We start from the raw sequence: 12,500 nt of genomic DNA on the forward strand, positions 1-12,500 counted from the left end.
TTATTCATATCCCTCCTGAACCACTCGGACTAACTGGTTTAATTTCACCCCACATACATTATACATCTCTCAAATTATAAACGCAACAGGGATGGAAAAGGTTGGCTTACTTGGTGGATTCATTACAATAATCTCCGGTATTTCTCTAATGCTTCGCATTAGATCAAATAAGCAACCACCAAGAACTCTGAATTAACCAATTAAATAAATGGAGATTCGCAATGAGAAATAAAAGCTTCAACATTAAAGCTAATCTTCACCGTGCATTCTGATGTTTAAGATAGCAGGGGGGGGGGGGGGGGGGGGGGGGGGGGGATGGAAATAAGAGCCAGGATATTATCGCTGCATGGGTGTCACCCAAAGGTTGTGGGTTTGATCCCACTTACAATAAGCACATATGTTAGAAAAGTACGAGTTGGAAAAGTCGGTACGGTGAGGATGTTCATAGAACCAAGTGCCGAGCACTAACCATCACTAGGTTAACCCATTCCCCGTTTACAACAGAGACAGCTAGGTGTAAGACGCTACCAAACTTAGTAGCTGCAGTATCTGCAGAGCGAGAGCCGGCTCGTCAGGAGCAGGTCGGGCAGGGTGTCTCGGGGTGTCTCGGGGCGTCTCGGGGCGTCTCGGGGTGTCTGGGGGTGTCTCTGTGACACCTCGACCCTCACCTAGGAGGAGCCGGGGGTCCAACTAGCACCCTTCCGGTTAAAAGTCAACCCGGTTGACTTTTAACCGGAAGGGTGCTAGTTGGACCCCCGGCTCCTCCTAGGATCCGGGTTGAACCCGCTCTCCCTCCTCTTCCTCTCCCCCCTCCCCTCCGCCCTCCTCCTCTTCCTCCTCCAGGTGCCCTACCTGTGCCGCTCGGCCAGCATGCACAGCTCGCGGCCCCCCTCCCTGGGTTCCCAGCGGCCCCCGGAGCACAGCGACTGCAACGGGAAGGGGACCCCCGCCGCCCCGGGGTCCACGCAGATCTCCCTGGACGGCAACGCCGAGGAGGAGGCCGCCGAGGAGGAGGCCACCGCTGTGAGTCTGGCAGGGGGGGGGGGGGGGATGTGGGCATGAGGGTGTGTGTTTTGGAAGGTGATTGGTGTGTTTCTGTGCATGTGGGAGGGGTGTGTGTGTGTCCGTGTGTGTGTGTGTGTGTGCGCGTGTGTTTCCTCAACCAATAGGTGTATTGTTTTAGCTCCGGCATTCATATCCTTGCAAAGTCTTATTGTACATTTCAAAACAAATTTGTCTTGTTTTCTTTGTAAAAACAAGACAATATTAATATCGCCCGATGACGCGTACTAAGTTTTACCTTCATGCTGCTGGTGCTTAAGCAACTTCAGCCGCTTGTAAACAACTGCTTGTGCAATCAGGTACATCCACGTACACCCAAAGAGGAGCCTGTGCACCAGACGCGTAACGTACGTCTCCCCCCCTCCCTGACCTGCAGGGCCGCGTCTCCAGACTGTTCGGCTGGCTGGAGAGGAAGCAGCCGGAATGGTGCCGCCAGAGAGCCAGCTGGGCTATCTACATCTTCCCCCCTGAGAACAGGTAGCCCCCGCCTCCTCCCAGCAGACACCTGTCTCTTTCTCTCTCCCCGTACTGGCTCCATAACACGCAGAGGAAGGTACGCCTCTAACACACGGCCGTACTCCCAGAAAATAAAAGGCAACGAGAGCATCACCGCCCCCGGTGGTGGTTTAGGGTAGTGCAAGGAGTTTCAACGGTAACAAACTTACCAATGTAGAGGTTATAATATGAATACTAATGCTAATGGATGGATAAAGAAGTTAAATGATGAAACCGAGAATCAATATTTCCCTCAGCTATTGAAGCCGTCAGAGAGTGACATTGATGCCGGCTGTAGTGAAAGGTCAGCTGAGCTGGTGAAAAGGGTAGGTCTGAAACGGCTGTCTCACTCCCTCACCCTGGCATCAAGATCATGAAGATCAAGAGCGACTTTAAGTGTGTGTGTGTGTGTGTGTGTGTGTGCGCGCGTCCTCTTCCTGTGTTGAACTTCTAAGCATCGATAAATGAGAAATATGAGCTACGTCAGTGCATTTAATTACAGCCTATTAACACACACACACACACACACACACACACACTCACTCACTCACTCACTCACTCACTCACTCACTCACTCACTCACTCACTCACTCACTCACTCACTCACTCACTCACTCACTCACTCACTCACTCACTCACTCACTCACTCACTCACTCACTCACTCACTTACTCACTCCCCCACACACACACACAAATCCATGCGGTACCCAAATTGTGTCTGCGGTAAAACACAACACGACAACAGCTTCCCAGATCGGCCCATCCAAGGCGGCGTGCCGGACGGCCTGATTCCCTAATTCCCCCCCCTCTGTCTGGCCTCCCGCCGGCCACAGAGAGGAGAAGCCTCTTCCGGTCCCCCTAATGACCGTCAAGCGTATAATGAAGGGCCCCTAATTCCTCCACACTCCCTTACACGGCCCCACGTCGACCGGCAGCATTTCTCTCGCGCTGTGAAGCCTCGCCACGCCCCCCGTGTCCGTTCCGGCGGAGCTTCTTAAAGAAACACTCATTTGGTGATCCAGTCGTCACGCCTGTAGCTCTTGAGGGCCGTGAGTGAAGGGTTAAAGCAGGAGGAGGAGGAGTGGCGCTCGTACGCTCGGTAAGAAGCTTTGGGAGACACGTTAAGTGGGAGTGGGACGTGTTGGGGAATCAAGTCAACGTGCGCAACGAGCTGAGGTCGTGTTTTAGCGCTCGCCTTAAGAGACCTGAGCGTGAGTGAAGGCCAGACAGAAACATCAGCGTTTCAAATGCCATCACCGAAGCCACGGTGAGGTGGGTGTTGTACAGAGCCAAATACCAAAACCAAAATGCGTCGCATATGTATTATTATTATTATTATGAGGAGATTATAAAACCCGTAGTCATATTTACATCAGCTCTATATTTCCCCTGCGGCCGAGGTCTTGTGGTCGTGACTCCTCTGCTGTAGTCTCCCATTCACCCGTTCCTCCTCTCCACAACTCTCAGGTTTCGGATCGTGTGCAACCGGATCATCGGCCACAAGATGTTCGACCACATCGTCCTGGCCATCATCTTCCTCAACTGCATCACCATCGCCATGGAGAGGCCTCGCATCGAGCCGTCCAGCGCGGTGAGTCAGCACCTACCACCACGCTCACACACAGTCACACACACACACTCACACACACACACACTCAAACACAGCATCAATTACACAATTATTTATGTCGGGGAGTGTGTCGTCGTTTTGGCGTTGCTACGCCAAGCTGAACATCTCTGGTCCGATCCCAGTCGTCAATAATCAATCTATAGTTGTGCATCCACCCCCTGGCAACATCTACCTGAGTTCCCTGTATCTCTGCGTTTGATCATCTGATAAATGGCTGAATAGGGGACAGTGAACACCAGGATGTTGCACTATGAGGGAACAGGTCATCATTCTGGTCAAACCAAAGCCGGCGTCCCAGAACAACCAGGATCTGACATTCAGGACTTTATTCGAGCTGTCGCTGCCTGTGAGTCTGCCGCCCCTGAAGACGCCGCCAGCGCCGTCTGCGTGAGTGCGGCCCCTCGCGACAAACACATGTTGACACGTCGCCGGGCTGACGAGGTCCCGTCGCCGCTCTGTCCTGGCGTGCGCCGGAGGGGAACAGCGGCGTGTGCGGGCGCAGGGCATGTCATCCTTGGCACGGAGCGTCTGCTGGCCTCTTTAATGCAGGCCCCACCCAGGGGTGCTGCTCAACCTGCACACTCATCAGCGTTATCGTCTGCTTTGGCTGAACACGCAGTGCCTTGGCCCTGAGCCCGGGCGCTTAACACACACACACACACACATGGACACACACTTGGATGCACACACACACACACACACAAAGGAAAACGCACCTACACAGACACACACCTACATGGACAAACATACCAACACACGCATACACACACAGCTACACGGGGACACACAGGGACGCAAACACACAGATGGGCACACACACGCACACACACACACACACACACACACACACACAGGCTCCAACGCCAGCCGTAGCCGCGGCGGAGGGGTCTTTCCAGCCCCGTTACGGAGGCGGCGATCTCCTTGTGTTTGTGGTCCTTGTGGTTACTGGGAGGCCCTTGTGTTCCAGTGCGGCGGCACCGCGGTTACTGGGAGCTGTTTGCCTCGCTCTGCCCCTCGCCGTCCTGGGCGCTGTGTGCGTAACCGCTGCAGAGACGTCTGAGCCTGGGGCATTAATGCCCCGCGCGGCCGCGCTTTACCACCGCTCACGCTTCCTCCTGATTACTCAGACGCAAACCTCATCTGACAGGTGGGAGAACGGGCACTACTGGTTCTCTAAAAAAAAAAGAGTAAGACCTTTATGTGTATATATTATATATTTATATATGTATGATCTTTACGGTTCTATTTTTTTTCTTTGATGTATGGGATTAAAATGGTCCAGCGTCGGCAGTTTGTAGTGTAATTCTTCCGCGGCTTTATTCCGTTTAGCGCCGAGGAACATGACATCAGCACATCCCACAAATTGGCCCCTAGCTGCTTCTCTTTCTCTTTTCCTTTTTTTTTGCCGATGTTTTGGTTTCCCGGCGATGCGGTTGCCTTGATACCGCCTTCTCCAGTTCCGCCCGGTGACGGATGTCCAGGCTGATTACTCCCCCTTGGGGCATTCATCCTCTGCCTAATTGAGCTGGGATAGCAGGGTGGGAGGGTGGGAGGACGGGGGAGTCGGGGGTGAGGCAGTCCATCAATGTCTGGGGATCTCTGTATCAAATGGCTATCAAAACTCAACTTGAATCAATTATCCGATACCTCCTCCTCCTCCTCCTCCTCCTCCTCTTGGCCTCCACTGTCCCACAGCACCTAGTCCCAGAGGAAACTTGTTTATCCGCGGGATACCAGTGTTTGATGTGAAAGCACTCTATGAGATCAAGGGTTGCTTGTGTGTATGCCTCTGTGAGTGTGTGTGTGTGTGTGTGTGTGTGTGTGTGTGTGTGTGTGTGTGTGCGTGTGTGTGTGTGTGCTTGAGTGAATGTGTCTGTGTGTATGTGTGAGTGCGTGCGTGCACTCTGTGAAAACTCTGAGTGCTCAATATCGGGGATGGCAAACTTGGCTCCTACCGGCTCGTCCCGGCAGAGGTCACTTGTGATTTGACACAACATCATTCGGTAATAGAGAATATGAAATGAATGGGGCCACAGGAGCTGGTAGTTCACTCCGCCGCAGGGCTGCTGAGTTATGACCCTGGTGAGTTTGGGGGACCGGGGCTGCCAGGTTCGGAGCGCTGTGTGGGTGCACCTGTTCAGAGTGGCTCTCCCCGGTCGGGAGAGGAAAGGCTTCCCCTCATTTCCTTCTGCCGCGTCCGTTTACACTCCTCCCCCTGGGGGCGAGTGGCACTAAGGAACGCCCGGCTCTGTAATCAGATAGAGAGGGTTTTAAATGAGGAATCACGTCAAAGCGTCGCTCATCGTCCCCTCTGCCTGGCTCTTGCTGCTCAATCGCTCTAAGTACTCCTCCGTCTATCTCTCTCTCTCGCTCTCGTTCCCTCGCCCCCTCGTAAACATCCTGATCCCGGTCCGGGTCCCGGTCAAGCGCTGGAGGTTGGTTTATAATGGATGAAAGCGTGTTTTCACAGAGGACAGGAATGGCCGCTGTCCTCTTGGAATGCCTCCGCGTCCATAAAAAGCCCTGTGAGCGATGTCACAGATAACATTCCCAGACTCCAGGAATGACTCACGACCCTGTAGGTCTGACGTCTGTATACGTGTGTGTGTGTGTGTGTGTGTGTGTGTGCGTGTGCGTGCGTGTGTGTGTGTGTGTGTGTGTGTGTGTGTGTGTGTGTGTGTGTGTGTGTGTGTGTGTGTGTGTGTGTGTATGTGCGTGTGTGCGTGCGTGTGCATTTTAGTGTGCGTGTGCAGGCAGTTTTCACTTTTTTTTATAACCATGTTCATCGGTAGCAGAAGGTCATGGGAAATGTTTCAACGGCGACATACAAACACACAACCACACAAACACACATGTGCACATGTACACACAGGACACACACACACACACACAAACACACATGTGCACACGCACACACACACACACACACAAACACACATGTGCACACGCACACACAGGACACACACACACACAAACACACATATGCACACGCACACACAGGACACACACACGCACAAACAAACATGTGCACACGCACACACAGGACACACACACACACAAACACACATGTGCACACGCACACACAGGACAGACACACACACACACACACACAAACACACATATGCACTAGCACACACAGGACACACACACACAAACAAACACATATGCACACGCACACACAGGACACACACACACACAAACGCATACACACATATGCACACGCACACACAGGACACACACAGACACGCGCGCACAGACACACACACATGTGCACACGCACACACAGGACACACAAACACGCACAAGCACACACACACAAGCACACACACACACACACACACTGGAGGCTGGGTAAATAAACAGTGAGCGCTGCAGAGGGAGAACTTGTTCTCGCCTTTTTCCCGCTTGTTGTGCTCTGAGTTGTCTTTGTTTAACGTAGCAAACATCCCCCCCTCCCCCCCCCCTCCTCGCCCCCCCGACACCACGGTCCCCGGGCTAGTGCCTCAACGGGGGGGGGGGGAATCCTAGTGAGAGAGAGACCTACAGTTGACATTATTAGCATTAATAGACCGTCGCAGTGCAAACACACACACACACACACACACACAGCTCTGCTAGCCTAGCCTAGCCTACCGTAGCCTAGCCACTGCAGAGTGCATTTTGCCCGGTCTGCATGGGACCGTCGATCAGGGGGAACACAACTCGTATTGTTTGTGGCGGGAGTGTGATGTAATCTGCTTATCTCTGATGACGACAGTGATGGGAGGAAATGAGAGGGTTTGTTGCATCATATCAATTTAGCAATGGCTGTTTATGAGCTTGTGCCAGAGCGTATGTGTTATTAATTGGGTTTGCTTTTAGATAAGTAATAAGTCACTGTAATTATTCTGTAATTATTGTAACCTCCCTCCCTTCCCGTCTCTCTCTCTCTCTCTCTCTCTCCCTCTCCCTCTCTCTCTCCCATCGCTCTTTCCACTCGTTCCGACTCCAGGAGAGGATAATCCTCACGCTGTCAAACTACATCTTCACGGCCATCTTCGTGACCGAGATGACAGTCAAGGTGAGTGGACTCCGAGCCGATCTCTCGGAGCGCCGATCCGTACGAGCGCCGTTCAAACAGCCGTAAACCGACCGGGCCCTCGGAAGGCTGATCCCAGGAGCCCGGGGGCCACGTGTCTGTAAGCTGCGTGTGTTTGCAGACGGAGAGAGCAAACACACACAGGGAGGAGATCTGAGGCCGGGATCTACGGCAGACATGCTGTGTTTGACAAGCAGACGTCAGAGTGGGAGTGGGCGCTGGTCTGGCCCAAGGTTTAACGGCTTTGGCCGGGGGTACAGTCCTGTGGTCTACGGACATAGAGGGGGAGGAGTTAATCCCTGTCACTCACTTAGACCCTGTCACTCACTTAGACCCACGCAGTCACTTAGACCCACGCAAATGCAAACGCACTCGCACGCACTCACCCGCACACACACACACGCACTCACACACACCCGCACGCACGCACACACCCACGCACATATACACACATGCACAAACACACGCACGAACACACACACACACAAGCATGCACGCACACAGATCCATCAATCCACATACACAGGCGAACAAGCTTAGATATGTGTGTGCACACTTGCCTAGGGGCTTTTCAAACACGTTCATCGAGAATGCTAACTTATGTTCTCACACACATACACAAACACTCGCCCCACACACTTACTCACAACCGCACACATACACACACATACATACGCACACACACACACCCGAACACACACACACACACACACACACACACACACACACCCATCCGCACACACACACACACGCTATCTATGTTTTGATAATAGCCACATTAACAGTGGTGTTGTTGTTCACCTGCAGAAGAACAGGTTTGGGACAACAGTAGGAGAGAGTTATAGGTGTGGACCCACATGGGACCACAAAACCTCCACACAAACACAGAGCGCACACATCACGGCACACGGTGGGTGGAAGGGGATCGTGGGTAGGGATGGCTCTGAGACTCCCGGGAACAGCAGCGTCATACTGATACCTGCTCCCTCTCCTGCTCTGAACGTTTGATCCAACCTGTTATTCCTACCATGAGATGGAACCGCTCTCCTGGCAGAGCGTGATGCATTGTCCCAGGGGAGGCGTAAGATGGGAATATATTAAATAATTGTTGAATAGAGCGTGCTGATCGGGCTGACAATGGTGCACCCCCTAAGACAATAGGGGGGAATAAAGCAGGACTCAGTACGCAGACAACTTGTCTGTCTGTCTGCTTCCAAACCAACAACAGGGAAAGTTTGGGGAGAATTCTCACTCGACTTTCACTCTCACTTTGCTATCCCCTAATGAGTTGCATTCTGGCTTGAGCAGTGTATGCAACAATGTGTTTGTCCCGGGTGCTTTGAAATGCAAAGTGTAAACGAGTAAAAGACTAAGGAAAACCCGGTGTTTGGTTGAAGCTGTCAATCTGCGGGTAGCGGTCCCAGTAGTGGTTTGGGTTTGACAGGCCGCTACAGCTCAATTACCCACTCCCCTGCAAAATAATGGAAAAAACACTAAATTAGTGTCGCAGGGGACACGCATTTAAATGAGAAAACATTTCAATTGGAGCTCCCCACTGGAAAAAACAATTTCAACAAACAGTTTCCAGCTAATTGTGTAATATTCCATATGTAGGCGGCGTAATTGCATAAAAAATGCATATGTTCTTGGGCGGAGGCTAATTGGTGTAGTTTACCCTGATCTGTAAGAACTCTGTGCCTCCATGTGTGTTGTTGTTTGTGTATTTGTGTGTGTGTGTGTGTGTGTCCCTATGTGTTTGTGTGTGTGCCTGTGTGTGTGTGCTTCCCTGTGTGTGTGTGCGTTCCTGTGTGTGTGTGCGTGTCCCTTTGTGTGTGGGTGTGTGCGTGTGCCTGTGTGTGTGTGCACGTGTCCCTGTGTGTGTGTGCGTTCCTGTGTGTGTGTGTGTGTGTGTCCCTTTGTGTGTGTGTGTGCGTGTCACTGTGTGTGTGTGCGTGTCCCTTTGTGTGTGTGTGTGTGTGTGTGTGTGCGTGTCCCTGCGTGTCTGTGTGTGTGCGTGTCCCTGTGTGTGTGTGTGTGTGTGCGTGTCCCTATGTGTTTGTGCGTGTGCCTGTGTGTGTGTGCTTCCCTGTGTGTGTGTTCGTTCCTGTGTGTGTGTGTGTGTCCCTGTGTGTGTGTGTGTGTCCCTGTGTGTGTGTGTGTGTGTGTGCGTGTCCCTGTGTGTGTGTCTGTGTGCGTGTGCCTGGCTCAGATCGTGGCTCTCGGCTGGTGCTTCGGGAACAAGGCGTACCTGCGCAGCAGCTGGAACCTCCTGGACGGGATGCTGGTGATGATCTCCGTCATCGACATCCTGGTGTCTCTCATCTCCAACTCGGGCACCAAGATCCTGGGCATGCTCCGCGTGCTGCGCCTGCTGCGGACCCTCCGGCCCCTACGGTGAGGCCCCCGCAAACGCACCCCGCGAAACAAACGCACCCCGCGGAACAAACCCACCCCGCGAAACAAACGCACCCCGCGGAACAAACGCACCCCGCGGAACAAACCCACCCCGCGGAACAAACGCACCCCGCGAAACAAACCCACCCCGCGGAACAAACCCACCCCACGGAACAAACGCACCCAACGAAACAAACGCACCCCACGGAACAAACTCACCCCACGGAACAAACGCACCCCATGAAACAACCGCACCCATCGAAACAAACGCACCCCACGGAACAAACCCACCCCACGGAACAAACGCACCCCATGAAACAAACGCACCCCGCGGAACAAACCCACCCCACAGGACAAACGCACCCAACGAAACAAACGCACCCCACGGAACAAACGCACCCCGCGAAACAAACGCACCCCGCGGAACAAACCCACCCCGCGGAAGAAACCCACCCCGCGGAACAAACTCACCCCACGGAACAAACGCACCCCATGAAACAAACGCACCCCACGGAACAAACGCACCCCACGGAACAAACTCACCCCACGGAACAAACGCACCCCACGGAACAAACGCACCCCACGGAACAAACGCACCCCACGGAGCAAACGCACCCCATGAAATAACCGCACCCATCGAAACAAACGCACCCACGAAACAAATGCACCCCACGGAACAAACGCCCCCCACGAAACAAACTTGCCCCACGAATACACACAAGCACACAAACATACACATACACATGCACATGCATGCATGCACGCAAACACACACATGCACACACAAACAGACACACACACACAAATCAAAACATCAGTAAATGAATGCGCAGTTAGAAGAGTGCACTCACATCATTTTATTTTACAATAGAATTCACACAAACACACACATACACAAGAACAGACTTTAATTCCCTCCCTACAGACACACACACGCACATGCACACACACACACACACACACACACACACACACACACACACACACACCAGCTGTCCCCAAGACTCCTCTCCCATCATGAGGGAAGAGGAGCGGCTAATAAGCACGTTGAGCGCTCTCTCTTTAACAACCTCCCCTGTGAAATGTCACGCACACACACACACACACACACACAAACACACAAACACACACACTCACATCCGCTTGATTTTACCGGGCCGCTCGGTGTCTCCGAGGGCGACCACATCCCCATCACGCCTGACACACCGAGGACAGTGCGCGCTCATAGTGTAAGCCGACACATAGGGCCGTGCACGTGGGCCGTGCACGTGGACAGGTTGTGAGTGTGACACGGGGAGTAAGGTGTAGCCTGTAAGTGTTTACAGACCCTAATGTGCTGTGTGTGTGTGTGTGTGTGTGTGTGTGTGTGTGTGTGTGTGTGTGTGTGTGTGTGTGTGTGTGTGTGTGTGTGTGTGTGTGTGTGTGAGACATGTCAGAGATGCTTAAGATGTTTTGTACATGATGAGAACGGAGTAGCCTTTGTGGGAACAAGTGTAGTCACCGAGTAGAAATAATAGTTACATGTCTCCAGGTTTTTGTATATGCACTAAATCCTCCGCGTGTGCGTTCAGGATTCACACACGCGCCGAACCTCGTGCACGTGCACCGCCCCCCGCGATCAGCCTGGCACGCTTCATCCCCTGAGGCTCTTCAGCCATCTTCGTCTCCTTTCTTCTTCGCACATTTCAAGGGAGGGACAGGGAGGAAATGTTCATTCTCATCCTGCCCAGTTCACCCGTCGAAAAAGTAGGACTGTGACTCTGGGCCGGGGGGCCTCTCCATCACACCTTAGAGTCCTCACCCCCGAGAAGTGTGTCACCCCCCGCCGGGGAGTGTGACGGCTTCCACCGCCGCCTCACTCCTGCGTACTCACCGCTGTAATGAAGGACATTCACATGTTTACTGTGAGTGCTGTACGTGTGTGTGAGTGTGAGTGTTTGTATGTGTCCGTATAAGGGTGTGTGTGCACGTGTGTGTCTGTGTGTAAGTACATGCGCGCGTATGTGTGTTTGTATTTAACTTCTTTGGACGCAGTATTTGTGACGGGGGGGAGCAGATGAATGGATGATGCAGAGGGAACAGGACAGGAGTTGTGGAGGGATGAGTAACGAGAGCAGGCCAGCGTCTGGTTGCAGAGACTTGTGCGTCGCTCGCTGAACACGGCGACGCAGACACAACCTGTCGCTATGATTCAAGCCGCCAAACCCGATGATGCAACGAGACATCAACCCTGTTTACCAGAGGGGAATATTGAGATATCTTTGATTCTAGATTGTATTTAGATATAAAAACGTGTTCTAGTCCACACAACTGAAACTATTGTTGGTCAATCTAGATTAAATTTAGCTCCCGCCTGTTTCAACGATCGCCTCTTTGCAACGCGATCTCACGGCCGTGTTCAATCTGCGATGGGAAACGCTCGGGTAAACATCATGTCTGGTTCACGGTGAGTTAGATCCTCTTTAAGGACTGCACTGTAATCGAATCCGGGATTCTGTCCGAGCGACAGCCGCGGTCGACAAGGGTGCCGTCGCTGCAGCTTTCATGAGGCCGTTATGCATTACGGTAATGGCCCGGCCATTACAGCAGATCCTGTACATAACGGTGGAGACGTGGAGGAGAGAGGAGGAGGAGAGAGGGCCGAGAGAGACAGACCAGGCAGTCTGACCTGGAAGTGGGTGGCATACTGGTTAAGGAGTTGGACCGGTAACCACAGGGTGGCCGGTTTGAATCCCGACCACTAGGCATGTGGGCGGGGGCAGTAGTTGTGCAGCACTCTCCTACGTCCTCATCCACGAATGAGGTGCCTTTGAGCAAGGCACCTGAAGCCCCTGGGCGCT

The 12,500-nt window shown here is 52.9% G+C and overlaps 1 protein-coding gene across 1 annotated transcript in view; it reads left to right on the top strand.

Annotated features, from left to right (window-relative positions):
* The window catches only part of cacna1g (calcium channel, voltage-dependent, T type, alpha 1G subunit), a 157,523-nt gene that overhangs the window by 97,312 nt on the left and 47,711 nt on the right, over positions 1–12,500 (top strand). The window contains 5 exon segments of the mRNA XM_079756762.1: positions 840–1,023; positions 1,439–1,539; positions 3,026–3,149; positions 7,180–7,248; positions 9,476–9,660. Coding sequence (XP_079612888.1) covers positions 840–1,023; positions 1,439–1,539; positions 3,026–3,149; positions 7,180–7,248; positions 9,476–9,660 — 663 coding nt within the window.

This window comes from Pollachius pollachius (genome assembly GCF_949987615.1).
Source record: "Pollachius pollachius genome assembly, chromosome: 19".
Lineage (NCBI taxonomy): Eukaryota > Metazoa > Chordata > Actinopteri > Gadiformes > Gadidae > Pollachius > Pollachius pollachius.